This window comes from Salmo salar, chromosome 10 (assembly GCF_965601325.2).
Source record: "Salmo salar chromosome 10, fSalSal1, whole genome shotgun sequence".
Taxonomy (NCBI): domain Eukaryota; kingdom Metazoa; phylum Chordata; class Actinopteri; order Salmoniformes; family Salmonidae; genus Salmo; species Salmo salar.
The window spans coordinates 21,509,143-21,526,427 of NC_138300.1; the positions used below are offsets into that span (position 1 = coordinate 21,509,143).

Below are 17,285 nucleotides of genomic sequence, written 5' to 3' on the forward strand. Positions count from 1 at the left end.
TCCTCAGGGACCTGGCCAACATACAGCCTCCCCAAAGACAAGCTGTGTTCTTACTCCAGGAAAATATGTCAATCTTCTCCTCCCTGCCGTCCTCCCTCTATCCTTCCAGCTGGGCTATACATTGATTTTGAACCGGCATCATAGCACTGTTTCACTTAATTGGCTCCAGCCTACGTGGAAACAGAGTCATCGGGGAGACCTTAACCTAAAGCTTGACTCTCAGTCATTGTTTTTGTATTGGAGGGTTGGTCAGCTGGGCAGGTTTTGTGGACTGGACTGGGGTTTATTCTTTAAAACGTGGAACAAAGGGAGAGGTGGGGGAAGGTTAGGTTAAGTGGCTTGGTTTCATATAAGCATCCATGAGCAAACACTCACTATGTACAATGGATAAACTGTCTTTTCCAAACCAGGGGCGAAAATCTGATATCAACTTTGGAGGGGACAATTACATTACATTTTCTCAAGAGCAATTCCTGAGGGGGACACCAAAAGTAGTGCTGTAACACATAGCCTACGTTTAATATGGTAAATGTATATTGAGGAAACAAAGAAATAAGGTGTTTGCCGTACTCCTAACTACCGGTACCCAAAACTACACAACTAATCACAACAGCAATACCATTGCCTTTAACAAATCTTAGTTTAGTCACCAGTTTAAGTTGAGAGTGGGGTTATCCATGGCATTTTCCAATTATGTTCCTATTTTACAAGTAAAACAAATTGAGAACCTTTCATAATGTTGCCAAACAAAGACTCAACAAACTTACCTGAGACTCCCTGTCTCTGCCAGTCTGTCCCTGCATATCTGTCCCCAACTCTGCTGTCTGTGTGCCATCTGTTGCCTGCTCTGCCTAATGACATCATTGTGAAACATTTCCATTAGAATTTCATTTCTTTCTTATGAACATTTTATCAACTAGTCTTTGGGATATTAGGCTACTAGGGTTCTTACTTTGCGTTTTGGTGTACTGAAAAATACTCTGATGTCCGTCTTTTTTCTGCCATTTTTCTGCCATTTTTCTACCTGTTTGGCTACACACACAGTATGTAGGTTATTTACAGTAGGAGATGGGCTTCTATCATCTTATCTTCTATCATTCTATATGGGCTTCGATCTAAAAGGTAGCTAGCAAATGTGAAACGGATTGCAGTGACAAGAGTTGACAGCTGTATGAGTTCACCATTTACACAACATATGCTGCAACCTTTTGTAATTTTAATCGTTTGTTTCATATTGGCTGGCTTCTAACAATAGCTGAATTTGCAAAGCTAGCAAGCACCAATTCAGTGGTGTTTGCTATAATCTTTGCTACCCGGGTTAAATAAAGGTGAAATAAAATATATAAATAAAAGTTCCCTTGCGACAATTTAGCTTTTGCAATGAGACCATTAAATATATTTAAAACAATGGTAGAAGAGAGTGTAGTTCTGTTCAGTTTATCGCTAACCTTATCACAGGGACTTTGAAGCACTAACTTACATGCATGCTGATCTTGGAATAAATTGACGATAGCAAAGATTCCATCTTTGACGACGCCACATAAATGGAATAGGTACTAGCTAGCTTAATAGTTAATATTTGCGCGCTAGCTCTGCATATTCAGCTAGTGTGTGTGCGCGATTGACTGTATTAACCTCACGTCAGTTACGTGTATTGAGTGCCTTTCAGACAGTAGATACGACCTCTACGTTACCTCACAAGCTAAGGAACTGGCAGTGGATCAAACCATTGTGAGGCAAAGGGTGGGGGGGTCGCAATCTTTTGAAACTTAAAAACGAGCTATTAAGTGTCTATAATCAGCACAATTGCTTTCATTGCGTATTTTTAATATTATTTAAATGACATAGTTATGTTTCAGTGATATATTGGGGGGACAAATCATATTTTTCCCAGAATGGGGGGGTCGTGTCCCCCCCGTCCCCCCCGGGATTTCCGCCCCTGTTCCAAACCAAAACATCATCACTCAATAACAGTTGACGATGCTGATTATACTCAACCACGGTAAGCATCCCTCTTCCTCTCCCTAGATAGCTACCGTATTTCTCACAAACAGTCCAGTAGCTACATCCCTCTGAGTCCAAGCTCGAAGGGGGCTTTCATTCTTCCATCAACAGAAGCAAGCCTCTTAAATACAGCCTGCTGCACAGACAGACACTCTCTCAGGCTCAACCTAAACCTATCTCTGGCAGACAGAGGGAGAAAACCAGCCCAGTCTTGATGGACTGTCAGGAGGTGGTGGCTTAATGCAGATTAGATGTCAGGAGAAAATTCGCCTGGGAAAGCCAAGAAGAAGAATTAAGGGAGCCAGTACCCTTGATGGAGGCCAGCCTATTCTGTCACCGTCTGAATATAGCAGGAGCCTAGCGGGCAGGCCAGGCAGAGAACGAAACTTGCAAATCACAGCACATTCAAATGATAGGGCTGTGGACGAGTTGTTAAACAGAAAGGAGAGAGAGAGAGAGAGAGAGAGAGAGAGAGAGAGAGAGAGAGAAAAAAAAGGTCCTCCATTTCCATGAAACACTTTCCCTCTCGCTCTACTGAAGTCTGAAATAGATCTCTCCCTGGAAGCCACCTGGCTGGGCAGGTTGCGGAGTACTCCTCTGAATCCCAGTATGAAGCAGGAGAATACTAGAAGCCGTTATCAGCTGGGCTTCTATGAACACACTGAACTTCCTGGTACAAAACCTGATCTCCAATCCCGACCAGACTACACATAGTTGGGAGGAGGGCGACAGAGGGGGACGTTTAACCTACCACTTTTCCTAATGTTACCAGCCAGCAACTAGCCACCACATCTTATTCCTATGGCTATTTTTGGAATCGTAGGGGTATCTGCTAACCTATCAGACACATTTAAGAGCTCAGTGCATTGATTGATTTTTGATAGCCTCCAAGTCGGAGGAGAAAATGAACGGGAAAGCTCTTGTGTTCCTATTTTCTAATCTTACCCGGTATCTGTAATCTCTCCCCAATCTATATCGTCCCATTCCGCCTCATGAATTATAAAGTGGGAATCAATTCTCCTAGATAAAACACCCCCCACATTCAATCTGTTTCATACGGGTTTCTTCCTTTACTAAACTTTCATTGTTGGCTGTGCATATGAGCATATTGAATGACTCACCAGGAGACATGAATAGTTCCACCATCTCACGTTCTTACAGTAAAGTCTTGAGAAACAAGAGGCAGGCTTGATGAAGAAGGAAGTCCTACCAATGTGACTCATAATGACTGTAGGGCCTAACTACTGTACATGCCCTTTCCTGCTGCCTGCCTGCCCCGTGAGAGGAGGAGAGCCGAGGCGAGGGCAACAGGTCTTGAATACAGAGCTGTGGAAAGTCAGGGCACAGACTGTTTGATGTTGGCACTATTGAAGTATGGGAAAGCCTTGCCTAGTGGAAACAGCAGTCAGTGTGGGCCACCCGGCAAAGTCGTAACACATGATGATAAAGGCTTGCTTCCAGCCCAACCAACCCCCACGCACACACACAAACGCACTCACTCATCTGTCGTCACCGTTGTGCTGTGCGCAGGCAGGCTAGGAGCTGAGATCACACACACAATAACGCCAGGATTTCCAGTGTAAAAATATCAGCGGGAGAGAAGCCACACTGAGGTTTTGACATGTGTTTAAAGTTTTTGATTTTACCAGCAGCCCTGCTAGAAGACTTTATGTTCTCAATCTTTATCATCTGATGTTACTTGAGAAAACGTGCTACTTCAATGTCACACAAAACCTCAAAATGTAAGTGTGCATCTAGTCCATTTTAATGAGGTCGTATCTAACATTAGTGACATATGCAACTATTATGTGCATCACAGAGACACAGCACACCTTGAGTCAGTCAGCTGCTGAGACAATACGTCATCGCTGTCTCTCTCTCTCTCTGAGGTTGAGGTGAGATCAGATCTTATCACTTTACTTTCAGTATTGATCATATCAGTGACTCAGACCAAACCAGTGACTCATATTCATGCTGTATTTCAACAGTTCCAGAGAGGTACGTCAAGTACTTGGCCACTTTGTTCTCATGCATGCATTCTATGCTTCCAGGAACTATAGGCTAATATTGATTGAAATGCCTATCTGTCAATTGAATCTCTGTTTATGAGTTAAGTGTATATCTGTGTTGGCTTCCTGGAAACATCTCTCTGAGTCTCTGTGGTGAGAGGAGAGCCAGAAGGGAGGGCCAGTCAGGGCTTTGCACGGAGAGGAAGGGGGGGGGGGGGTGACTTCACTCTCAATCAGGCCCATGTTGGGTGGGGTTTGCTTGGGCTTGCTTGTTTAAGAGGCTAAGATTACACATGGGAAGAGTCTGGTGTAGCAGCAGCCTGTCTCTTATATAAGGTATTCTCTATACTGCTCCAGCTTCACATGCAAACAGGTCTCATGCACTTTAAAACACACTGCTTCTTTTCAGGGGCAATCTGTTTAAGTTATACCAGCGGTATGTCAAAGCAATTCTGTAATCATTAGATGATCTCCAACGCAGGTCTACTGAACGGTCTTCTCATGAAGGTCACTTAAATACCATTATTTGAGAGAGTTCTTACCTGAGTTTCTGTTAAACTCTCCAAAGCTTGCATCACTGACTGTTCTGGTCTTGATGCTTGAGACTTCAAAGAAAGAGGAAGAAGAGCAACATTATTTCCTGGTAAGCCTTAGTAGACAAAGGAGAAAGGCTGAGCCTTGTGCATTCAAAGATGACTGAGAGGAGATCAACACAGACTTAATTACCTACATTAATCTGTCTGATGCTATTAACACACATTATCTTGAACCCAAACATCCCCCCAGGGCGTTTAGCAAAACACACACAGATGAGGTGTATAATTATCCTTACCATTAAGCCTGCTTCAACTGTAGGTACAAGGGTTAACTTGCTCCCATCAGAGATCCCTAGGTCCTGGAGTTTTCCTGAACTCAAACGCCTGAAGGGAAGAAATAAATAAGCATATTAGTTTACAGTCAAACTGGCATTTTAACTGATTAACTGACATTATTCTATTCACATTTCAGAAGCGCCAACCTTTGTACAGTTAGGTGAGACTTCAAAATGTATTTACAAAAACAACCTGTATGAAAGTCTGCTTGACGGAGAGCTGGCATATTGATCCGCTGTCATACACTATTTCAATCTCAAGTAGTGGGGCTTGACAACTGTTAACATTGGATATTTGACACCGCTGCCATTGCCTGAAGGAGAGGACTATTTTCTCTCATGATGCTGGACAGGAGGTTATGACAACTTTTTGGAGGACAACAAAATCTGATAGTTGAGGGTTATGACCTCTCCATAAACATTACATGTCCCATTTCAAATTATGAATAGTGTGTGTTTATTCACATGATATAGACCTAAGCGTTTGCATTTGTACAACATGTTTCAATTAACAGCCTACTATTTGACTTCCCTAAAAAGCCTAGTTTGGTCCATTCATGTTCACTGTTGGAGAACCATGAGCATGCAATGCTGTACTCATCATCAGGTGGAGACAGGTTTATGTGTGCTCTCTGATGACAGTAACTGGAAAGACTTTCCAACACATTGAAATGGTATGTAACCATAGGGTGCTCATTTGCATTTAAATGTTTGGACATAACATGGTATTTGTTTCTGCACAATGCATTTTTGTACAACTAATGCGTTTAGGAACACTTGGAAGGCCTACACCTATTTACTGAATAGCCATGTCATTTGTCATTCTGAATGGTCATTTTCAGGACCTCATCATGTCAAAAAGGAGGTGGAAAAAACGCGAGGCTAGTGGAAGCGTTGTGAGAAGCCTACTGTACAGTACAGTGTGAACTAAATGTCCCACCTCCAGCTGAAGGAAGGCAGTCAGCAGCGCTTAACGGCAGGTATTTGGAGAGAGGATTAAAAAAAGGTTCTCGGTTTTAAGGGCTGATGTGATTTGGAGGCGATTACACCGGGAGCCATGGGACGGTTGTTATTTAAAAGCCAAAAAAACAATGCGACTGATTGATTTGAAAGTACAAAGACACCTTTAACATACCAACTCCCCTCCCCTCCATTGTCATTTAACGCATTACAATCCGAATCAATTTAAAACCAGCTAATTTACAGTTTCAGTTTGCTTTAAATAAAAAATGTATTACAGTGCAACGCTAGATTGTAACGCGTTATTAAACTATCCCCATTGTTCTCGAGTGCTCCCCTATTCAAAATGGCAAATACGTGTTCTCCCAATTTTCTCCAGGGGAGTTCCTTGTAATAAAACGTGAGCGAAAGCCCAATGCATATGCGTTCCCTGGGTGTGAGAGGCGATTGTAGAAAGCTGGGTGTAACCATAGATCATGAAAGAGGAGGAATTAAATAGATTTCTTGTGCTTCGCCCTCACCTAATCTTCCCATAACCCCAACCATGGAATAAATACAATTGTGCACCCCACTTACGTATAGCATCAATTCGATTCTAAACCCAAAGCCTCTAAATAATTGTGAATGTATTGAAGACCAAATCCAATGTTCAGACAGACGGCAGCTGGATAAATAAAGTAAACATGCACTGTATGCATTTCATTCAGCTGTTAATCATTTGTATAATACATTTAATCATTAATGGTATGGTATGTATAATGAACGCTGAAGGAGGCAATGCAATGTGCCCCACGACTCCCTCATAAATGCTGCTCCAAACCTTGACAGACCAATGTGCGTCTCCCATGCGTAATTCGATACTTGCCGCACTGGCCGGCTTTATTAATGGTCAATAGCTGCTTAGCTTGAATATAGTGCTGCTGATATGAAACCTATGCCATTCTTGATCTCCACAATGTGTTACAGTTTAAATAAATGCAAAATATAGACATCAATAGAAATCAGTGATTTTTACAGAGCAAATGTATGTACAATGTAGTCTACTATATAATGTATGCACATAACATTTGACCGTAGGATATACTGATGTTTATAGATGTACTCACGTTTCTTTATGTAGAAGGGTGAGTCTTTCTTTTGGTACTTTCAGTCTCTGAGAAAGCCTTCTCTTCAGTCCTTCCACAGTCTCCTCCAGGGGAAGAGCGAGCTCGAAGCGTGTGCCGGTTGTGGAATGGATGTACAAATTCATGGAGGGTTCACTCGGGACGGCCTCGCAGGACGGAGCCCCGCGGCTGGTGCAGCTCCGGGCGCTAGGATGTTGGTCCATTCGATAGCTTGTGGTCAGGGGGGAGACAAGGCGAGTGGAGCGGGGTTGGAGAGAAAGAGCAGACCCTTTACGCAGTGTCCCTTGTTTTCAGAGAGAGAAACTGCTTGCATTCAAAAGAAAGAAATAGGATCTCTCTCCTGGTGTCTTTCTGTCACTGTATACCGAGTCTGAATAAACCAGTTTTCCCTCTTCTGATTATATAATGAGAATATTCCCCGAACGAGTCTAATAGAGAAATACTTTGTTGCGCTTTTCTTGTGTATGCGGCTCGCTCAAGAGATGTTCCAACTTCCACTCCAAATGTTCCAGATTTATAAATGCTACAGAGGTGGATGAATGCCAGGCAGCTATACTAGTATCACAGGAAATATGCCAAGGACCATCAATTAGTACTATTGCCTTTCTGAGAGAAAATGCGCAATATAGGCTATACCTTTCTGTCCTTATTGTTTTAAATGCATGGGACTGAAAACTGCCTTGAAGCCAAATATAAGACCTACAGAATGCAAAAGCCTCATAAGATTAATACAGTAAAGCTCTGCTGCGCACCCATGCCCACCGCAGCTCCAATGAAAAATCTACACTGAGCATTGTCACAAAGTAGCTCACTTCCACCACGACAAAAACACGCCTACAGTCCGCAGGCATTCTACCCAATCACAAGAGAAGTCCTGTTGATCTAAACCAATGGCAAAAGTAGATTCACACCCACGTGGAGGACAGATGTCTCGTTTTTTCTCTTCCACACCATTTTGGTCACAAAAACCAATCGGATTGAAGGGGGCTAGGCCTTGGAGCGTCACGCAATAATACGATAGTTCAGCCCACTCAGGCAATTTTAGGCCATTCATAATATATTACAATCACAACATATAGCCCTATAAGTGGTGGAATTTGAAATCCTATACTAAAGGCTGCTGTAATGAAAACAAACTATGTAATATTCTTACATAGATGCTTTATGTGGGTAGGACTTTAAATGTAGGATGACGTTTTATTATAGGTTATGCAGACTACAATGGCAGCAATGCCTGTAGGTTGCCACATTGTCCATATCCTATAACTATGTTAAGTATATTCAATGTTGCGCAATCTCAAATTTCACATGTTGGCTGTCATCGTCATCAGTTATAGTACAGTGCTGACGTCATTTCCTTCCTTCTAACCTCTGCTGCATCCACATCCATTAGGAGGTAATCGCGCGCGGAATGCAAATAACACATTAGACCGGGTATTCTCTTCAGGAAGTGCGGTTCGGCATCAGATCTTTGAGATGTTCTCGGGAAAGAATATGGACACTGGTGGCAAACAGGGCTCGGCTCCTACGTCATGCATTCCCAACAATCAGCTTTACAAGAAAAAGAGCCCATGTTTGCTACTCAGATCCACCGGATATTCAGCCTACGGGTAATTGCGCATTGCCAACTGGTTAGAAACTATCCATGTGTTTATCCACTGGACTTCTCTGAAAGCCCATACCATTTTTTTCTGCAACATAAACTCACATACCATACTTGGGCGACAGTTATGCTTGTCAACTGCTAAATATCAGGTTACTTCAGAGAAGGTTACTTCAGAGAAGTGCTTTCTCCATTTTTCCTCCTGGAAAATCTCACTGGCTTGGGCTACATGGCCATAAGAGAAAATGTTCGAACAGATGGCAGATGTACCTTAACCTATGTACAGTAAAGGGAGAAATATGTGTATTCTATGTAGGGCAAATATCGACAAAGGGCGCTGAATAAAACCAGATACTCGCTCGCCCTCCAGTGGTCAATGTGGGCACTTTGGGAGGCTGAATTTGACAGGTGAATCCCAACCCTGTTGACCCCTGGGACCTAGGCGGTCTACATACCTGTTGTAATAGGTTGTTGGCGCTGTAATCTGGTTACAACATCGTATCTGAATCTTATTGTTTTCAGGAAAGGCAAGAAGGCATCAATGTTGAAGCACACATTGCCTATTGTTGCAGGTGTTAACAAATTTGTAATTTATTTATTTAACGAGGCAAGTCAGTTAAGAACAAATTCTTATTTTCAATGATGGCCTAGGAACAGTGGGATAACTGCCTTGTTCAGGGGCAGAACGACATATATATATATATATTTTTAACATTGTCAGCTCAGGGATTCGATCACACAACCTTTCAATTAATAGTCCAACGCTCTAACCTGTAGGCTACCTGCCGCCCCATGACAATAGAAGTAAGCTAGCCTACCGGTAATGACCCTCTGAGTATAGGTACAGTTGACTGAGAGTCGTTGTAGCCTAATGATATCATATCACAGACTGCGCTTGATGTCTATAAAGAGAGGTAGGTTGTGTTGCTTATATTGACATTATGGGTGCTGTCATCAGCTATCCTATAGGTCAGTGATAACCACCGCTGTTACTGTCTGCAGATGGCAGGTAGCATCAGTTGACATATCAATTGAATCTTGCATAGCCTACATGTAGTTGTATAATTTCCAAAACTCTTAAAAGTTGGCAAAATAACAGTGAAATGTGATGCATGTAGCCTAAACAAATTCATTTCAGTTATTGCCTACGTGCCTCAGGTGATCTTTTATAACATTACAAAAAATGGTTTTGCTTATAAATTTCCAAAGATAAAGAAACATGAACAAAGCCATTCCCTGCACCTGTTTGGGTAAAAATCTGAGTGACGGGGCTGGAGAAATATAACCAAGCTCAAATTCATAAACAGAGCTCTGGATGCAAGGACTGACCATCCATGTCACAATTATAGTTTTAACCGTGTTTTGAAGCTATATAGTGTTTGTTTACATTTACTGTGTTTATGTTGGGATCTGATGGGGTAGGACAGTTGAACTGAGCTCATGAGGCATTTATAAGTTATATTCCTCAAGAATCAATGGGTACATATCCTTCATTTACAAGTCCAAAAATGAATGTAGCAACTGCAGAATGCCCCTTTGAGTCAAAGTTAATAAAACTATAGAATCATCATTTACCACATTATACAAATATGAATTATGACTATAGGTTTGACATGATTCCAAAGTTGGAATGGAACTTACCAATTATTGTGGCGAGAACTTTAAAGCTTTTGTTTTTCAAACCCGTTTCCCCAGATTTCGCATGTAAATCTTCCCAAACTGAGAAACACAGGTATGTCCAGTAAAGATATGTTAGCATCCACTGTGACAGTAAATTCTCAGACAAATCTGAGTCTTCGCTGTAGTAAGGACCAACTCTGTAGCCTATTCCTCCTGCTTACCACTTGAGTGTCTTAAAATACCAGTGTGATGTTTGCGCATCGGTGTCTTTTGTATTACAAGCACAATTCGGGTGATGAGGCACCTCTTATCCAAGCCCTCTAGGTCTAGGATATGGGTGGAGTGTATGGTTCTTGATATGTCAGCATGTGATTTAAGGTAGCCACGGAATTCCTCCTCACATGCGAGTTCCTTTCCAAGACCTGCTGCCTGATTCGTTCTCCACTATCGGAAAGAATGTGCTTGCGCAAAGGTTTAAATCGCTTCACGGGATTGGTAGGGTTTCTGTGGGAGTGCCTCTATGGTAGTCTAAACAAGGGTAAGAACTTTAATCCCTCTAAGGACAAGGTCCTTATAAATCATATTCAACTGACATACGACCTTAACAAAAAGTAAATGAAGTATAGAGATTTCAGGGGTGTAACCATCCGCTGACGACAAGAAAGAAAACATTCAAAGAAGAAAAAAATCTCTTGGCAACCAGTGTAGGAAAACACAGTGCATGGTTACAAACTCACCTGAATACAAATAAACAAAAGTTATTTCAACAAATGACCAGTTCTGCAGGTGATAATATACCTGGCAATCATCAAACAATGGCAATATTATACCAGGAATCGGACTTTGACACAGTTATTACACATTCAATATACATCAATACAAGTCCCACATTGTTCACGTGGTACATGTAGATGTCAGTTTGTGTGCAGACTTGTCAATAAACCCTTACATGAAGTCCATCAGTAGATTTGATGCAGTAAGTTGCAGTGTAGTCAGTATATGGTAGGCTAAATAAGTATTGTTATTCATTCATGTGTTGTTTCAGTATCAAATCCAATCCAATCCAACTTTATTTAAAGTGTAGGCATATTTAATATCGCAACACACTTCACATTAAATCATTAAAGTATGGGAGCACACTGTACAAAAATGCCAATATTGTTTGAAACACAGTTGTGTGATTCAATATACCTGATGCCCCTTATTTTCTTATGCTCACTAGTCTTGTTGAGGCAAGTGAGGCCAAAGCATTTTAATGTTGAACCTGTACCCACAGGTGTAGACGCTGGTGGGACGACTCTGAGGGAGTCACAGTCCCAAACATCACGACTCAGTCACATCACAGCATGCTGAGTAAGCCTCTTCCCAGCCCAGAGAGAGAAGGAGGGGTGGGGGGACTGAGAGAGAGAGGGGAGGATGAGAAACAAGCACCGCTGTCTGCTGCACTGTAAAATAAAATCTAGCTGTTTCAACTAATTATTAATAAGTAACTGCCTTTTTTTGTTTACTCAACTTTTCGGTCCAAGTGTTACCTGAACAAACCAAAAAATAGTTGGCCCAAACCTAGCTCCAACAACATAGCTAAGGCAGTAGGAAGCTCTCTCATCCATTTATACGCAGATGATACAGTCTTATACTCAGCTGACCCCTCCCCGGATTTTGTGTTACATGCTCGACAACAAAGCTTTCTTAGTGTCCAACAAGCTTTCTCTGCCCTTAACGTTGTTCTGAACACCTCCATAACAAAGGTCATGTGGTTTGGTAAGAAGAATGGCCCTCTCCCCAAAGGTCTCCTCATTGGACCCTGTGATCACTCGGCTACACAGCTGATGCCTGCTGGACTGTTCATTAACACGGTACTTCATTTTGTTTATTTGTCGGCCCCAGCCTCGAATTCAGGCCCTGTGTGTAGCTAACTGACCCTCTCTGCCCATTTATCGCCATTTACCCGTTGTTGTTGTCTTAGCTGTTTACCCGTTGTTGTCTCACCCATTTTTGTCTTAGCTCTCCCAATCAACACCTGTGATTGCTTTATGCCTCTCTCTAATGTCAATATGCCTTGTATACTGTTGTTTAGGGCAGCTCTCATTGTTTTATTTTACTGCGGAGCCCCTAGTCCTGCTCAACATGCCTCAGATAGCTCCCTTGTCTCACCCCCCACACATGCGGAGACCGCACCTAGCTTAACTGGCGCCTCCAGAGATGCAACCTCTCTAATCGTCACTCAATGCCTAGGTTTACCCCCACTGTACTCGCACCCTATCATACCCTTGTCTGTACATTATGCCCTGAATCTATCCTACCACGCCCAGAAATCTGCTCCTTTTATTCTCTCTTCCCAAAGCACTAGACGACCAGTTCTTATAGCCTTTAGCCGTACCCTCATCCTACTCCTCCTCTGTTCCTCTGGTGATGTAGAGGTTAACCCAGTCCCTGTGTGTCCCCAGGTGCTCTCATTTGCTGACTTCTGCAAGCATAAAAGCCATGGGTTCATGCATGTTAACATCAGAAGCCTCCTCCCTAAGTTTGCTTCATTCACTGCTTTAGCACACTCCGCCAACCCTGATGTCCTAGCCGTCTGAATCCTGGCTTGGGGAGGCCACCAAAAATTCTGACATTTCCATCCCCAATTACATTTTCCATCAAGACAGAACTGCTAAAGAGGGCGGAATTGCAATCTACTGTAGAGATAGCCTCAGACAGAGCTCTGGCGGACTATCCAGGTCTATGCCCAAACAGTTCGAGCTTCAATGGAGGGATTGTGTCGCTGGAGTCAAGAGAATACCAATACCACGGGAACCTGCGGAGACTCAACCAGCAGGAATTGGGTCATCTCGCTGTGGTTTTTAGTGCTGCAGAGATGGTTGTCCTTTTGGAAGGTTCTCCCATCTCCACAGAGGAACTCTGGAACTCTTTCAGAGTGACCATCGGTTCTTGGTCACCTCCCTGACCAAGGCCCTTCTCCCCTGATTTCTTTGGTACCCTTTTTGGTACGCTTCCCCAGATCTTCCCCAAACTGAGCAATTGGGGGAGAAGGGCCTTGGTCAGGCAGGTGACAAAGAAACTGATGGTCACTCTGACAGAGCTCCAGATTTCCTCTAGGAAGCCACTCCTTGCCTTTTACCAAGGAGTGGCTTCCGTCTGGCCACTCTACCACAAAGGCCTGGTTGGTGGAGTCCTGCAGAGATGGTTGTCCTTCTGGAAGGTTTTCCCATCTCCACATTGGAACTCTGCAGCTCTGTCAGAGTGACCATCGTGACCATTGGGTTCTTGGTTACCTCCCTGACCAAGGCCCTTTTCCCCCCATTGCTTAGATTGGCTGGGCAGCCAGCTCTAGGAAGAGTCTTGGTGGTTCCAAACTTCTTCCATTTAAGAATGATGGAGGCCACTGTGTTTTTGGAGACCGCCAAAGCTGAAGTGATTTTTAGGCACCCTTCCCCGGATCTGTGCCTCAACACAATCATGTCTTGGAGTTCTACAGATAATTCCTTCGACCTCACGGCTTGGTTTTTGCTCTGACATGCACTGTCAAAAATGGGACTTTATATAGACAGGTGTGTGCCTTTCCAAATCATGTCCAATCATTTTAATTTACCACAGATGGACTCCAATCAAGTTGTAGAAACATCTCAACGATGATCAATGGAAACAGAATGCAACAGTGCTCAATTTCGAGTCTCATAGCAAAGGGTCTGAATACATATGTAAATAAGTTATTTAAATTTTTTTTGACCTTTATTTAACTAGGCAAGTCAGTTTAGAACAAATTCTTATTTACAATGACGGCCTACCAAAAAGCAAAAGGCCTCCTGCGGGGACAGGGGCTGGGATTAAAAAATATAAAAATTAAATATAAATATAGGACAAAACACACATCATGACACGAGAGACAACACAACACTACATAAAGAGAGACTTAAGACAACAACATAGCAAGGCAGCAACACATGACAACACAACATAGTAGCAACACAACATGACAACAATATGGTAGAAACACAACATGGTACAAACATTATTGGGCACAGACAACAGCACAAAGGGCAAGAAGGTAGAGACAACAATACATCACGCAAAGCAGCCACAACTGTCAGTAAGAGTGTCCATGATTGAGTCTTTGAATGAAGAGACTGAGATAAAACTGTCCAGTTTGAGTGATTGTTGCAGCTCGTTCCAGTCGCTGGCTACAGCGAACTGAAAAGACGAGCAACCCAGGGATATGTGTGCTTTGGGGACCTTTAACAGATTGTGACTGGCAGAACGGGTGTTGTATGTGGAGGATGAGGGCTGCAGTAGATATCTTAGATAGGGAGGAGTGAGGCCTAAGAGGGTTTTATAAATAAGCATCAACCAGTGTGTCTTGCGATGGGTATACAGAGATGACCAATTTACAGAGGAGTATAGAGTGCAGTGATGTGTCCTATAAGGAGCATTGGTGGCAAATCTGATGGCCGAATGGTAAAGAACATCTAGCTGCTCGAGAGCACCCTTACCTGCCGATCTATAAATTATGTCTCCGTAATCTAGCATGGGTAGTATGGTCATCTGAATCAGGGTTAGTTTGGCAGCTGGGGTGAAAGAGGAGCGATTACGATAGAGGAAACCAAGTCTAGATTTAACTTTAGCCTGCAGCTTTGATATGTGCTGAGAGAAGGACCAGTGTACCGTCTAGCCATACTCCCAAGTACTTGTATGAGGTGACTACCTAAAGCTCTAAACCCTCAGAGGTAGTAATCATACCTGTGTGAAGAGGGGCATTCTTCTTACCAAACCACATGACCTTTGTTTTGGAGGTGTTCAAAACAAGGTTAAGGGTAGAGAAAGCTTGTTGGACACTAAGAAAGCTTTGTTGTAGAGCATTTAACACAACATCCGGGGAGGGGCCAGCTGAGTATAAGACTGTATCATCTGCATATAAATGGATGAGAGAGCTTCCTACTGCCTGAGCTATGTTGTTGATGTAAATTGAGAAGAGCGTGGGGCCTAAGATTGAGCCTTGGGGTACTCCCTTTGTGACAGGCAGCGGCTGAGACAGCAGATTTTCTGACTTTATACACTGCACTCTTTGAGAGAGGTAGTTAGCAAACCAGGCCAAAGACCCCTCAGAGACACCAATACTCCTTAGCCGGCCCACAAGAATGGTATGGTCTTCCGTATCAAAAGCTTTGACCAAGTCAATAAAAATAGCAGCACAACATTGCTTAGAATCAAGGGCAATGGTGACATCCTTGAGAACCTTTAAGGTTGCAGTGACACATCCATAACCTGAGTGGAAACCAGATTGCATACAAGAGAGAATACTGTAGACATCAAGAAAGCCAGTCAGTTGATTATTGACAAGTTTTTCCAACACTTTTGATAAACAGGGAAAAATAGAAATAGGCCTATAACAGTTAGGATCAGCTTGAACTCCCTCTTTAAATAAAGGATGAACCGTGGTTGCTTTCAAAGCAATGTGATCCTCCCCAGAAAGGAGAGACATAAAGGTCGGAGATAGGCTTAGCAATGATAGGGGCAGCAACCTTAAAGAAGAAGGTGTCTAAACCATCTGACCCAGATGTTTTTTTGAGGTCAAGTTTCAAGAGCTCCTTTAGCACCTCAGACTCAGTGACTGCCTGCAGGAAGAAACTTTGTAGCGGGGCAGGGGAAAAAGAGGGAGAAGCATCGGGAATAGTCACATTAGAAGGGGTGGGAGATTAGGAAATGTTGGACGGGCAAGCAGGCATGGCTGAGTCCAATAGGAATCCTGACTTAATGAAGTGGTGATTAAAGAGCTCAGCCATGTGCTTCTTGTCAGTAATAACCACATCATCAACTTTAAGGGACATGGGCATCTGTGAGGAGGGTTTGTTATCCAGATCTTTAACCATTTTACAGAACTTCTTGGGGTTAGACTCACAGAGAGTGAACTGTTCCTTAAAATAACTAACTTTGGCCTTCCGGATAGCCTGAGTGCACTTATTTCTCATTTGCCTGAACGAGAGCCAGTCAGGCTGAGTATGCGTGTGCGCAATTCTTGAGGTGGAGTAACTCTGCAAGATCACGGCGAACCGGGGCTGAACCTGTTTTTAATTCTCATTTTCTTTATGGGGTCGTGTTTGTTAACAATACCACTGAAAATATAAAAAAAAGAAGGTCCAAGCGTCTTCGACAGAGTGGAACAAGCTGATTCTATACCATTTTACAGAGGCCAGTTCATAAAGGAAGGCTTGCTCATTAAAGTTTTTTAGCAAGCGTCTATGACAAATCAGGACAGGTCGTTTCACTGAGCAGCCATTACGAACACAGGCTGTAAAACAGTGATCATTAAGGCCATTAGAGAAAACACCAGACTGATACCTATCAGGATTATTTGTGAGGATAACATCAAGGAGAATAGCCTTTTCTGGGTTTTTGGAGTCATACCTTGTGGGATTGGTAATAATCTGAGAAAGATTTAGGGAGTCCCATTGCTTTAGGACTTGGTCAGGTGGTTTAAGCATGTCCCAGTTTAGGTCACCTAGCAGGACAAATTCCGACTTAGTGTAAGGGGCCAGGAGAGAGCTTAGGGCAGATAGGGTACAGGCAGGTGATGATGGAGGACGATTGCACCCAGCAACAGTCAACAAAGAGCTATTTGAAAGTTTAATACATAAAACCAGCAAATAAAATTGTTTGGGGACAGACTTGGTGGAGACAACCGAGCACTGAAGGTTATCCTTGGTAAAGATTGCCACTCCCCCAACTTTGGAAGATATGTCTCGCCGAAAAATGTTAAAACCAGAAAGGTTAACATCAGTATTCAAAACACTCTTCCTTAACCACGTCTCAGTACTGACCAACACATCTGGATTGGAGCTGTGAACCCATACTTTCAATTGATCCATTTTAGGTAATAAGCTTCTAGTGTCAACATGCAGAAAACCCAGGCTTTAATGAGAGCAGAAATCAGTGAAGCAGATATCAGAGCACAAGTCAGAATTGTGGCAAGCAACAGCAGATGGGCCAGGGTGTACATGCACATTTCCAGATATCATCAACAGTAATACAATCAAGGCACGGCAGAGAACAGGGAGAGCTCTACAGTGTTGATTTATAACAACTGAATGTGCATC

The 17,285-nt window shown here is 42.9% G+C and overlaps 1 protein-coding gene across 4 annotated transcripts in view; it reads right to left on the bottom strand.

The window, feature by feature from the left end:
* The window catches only part of midn (midnolin), a 32,921-nt gene extending 22,420 nt beyond the window's left edge, over positions 1–10,501 (bottom strand). The window contains exons 1-5 of one of the 4 annotated variants that reach the window (XM_082956805.1): positions 10,213–10,501; positions 6,951–7,178; positions 4,846–4,933; positions 4,556–4,618; positions 768–851 (exon numbers count right to left, since the gene is read on the bottom strand). In XM_082956805.1, the coding sequence (XP_082812931.1) occupies positions 768–851; positions 4,556–4,618; positions 4,846–4,933; positions 6,951–7,171 (456 nt within the window). In that variant the 5' untranslated portion in view covers positions 7,172–7,178; positions 10,213–10,501. Of the gene's footprint in view, positions 1–767; positions 852–4,555; positions 4,619–4,845; positions 4,934–6,950; positions 8,267–10,212 lie in introns of those variants that run through there. The other 3 variants (XM_014216313.3, XM_082956804.1, XM_014216312.3) reach the window with 3 other exon arrangements.
* Between the last annotated feature and the right edge of the window lie 6,784 nt (positions 10,502–17,285).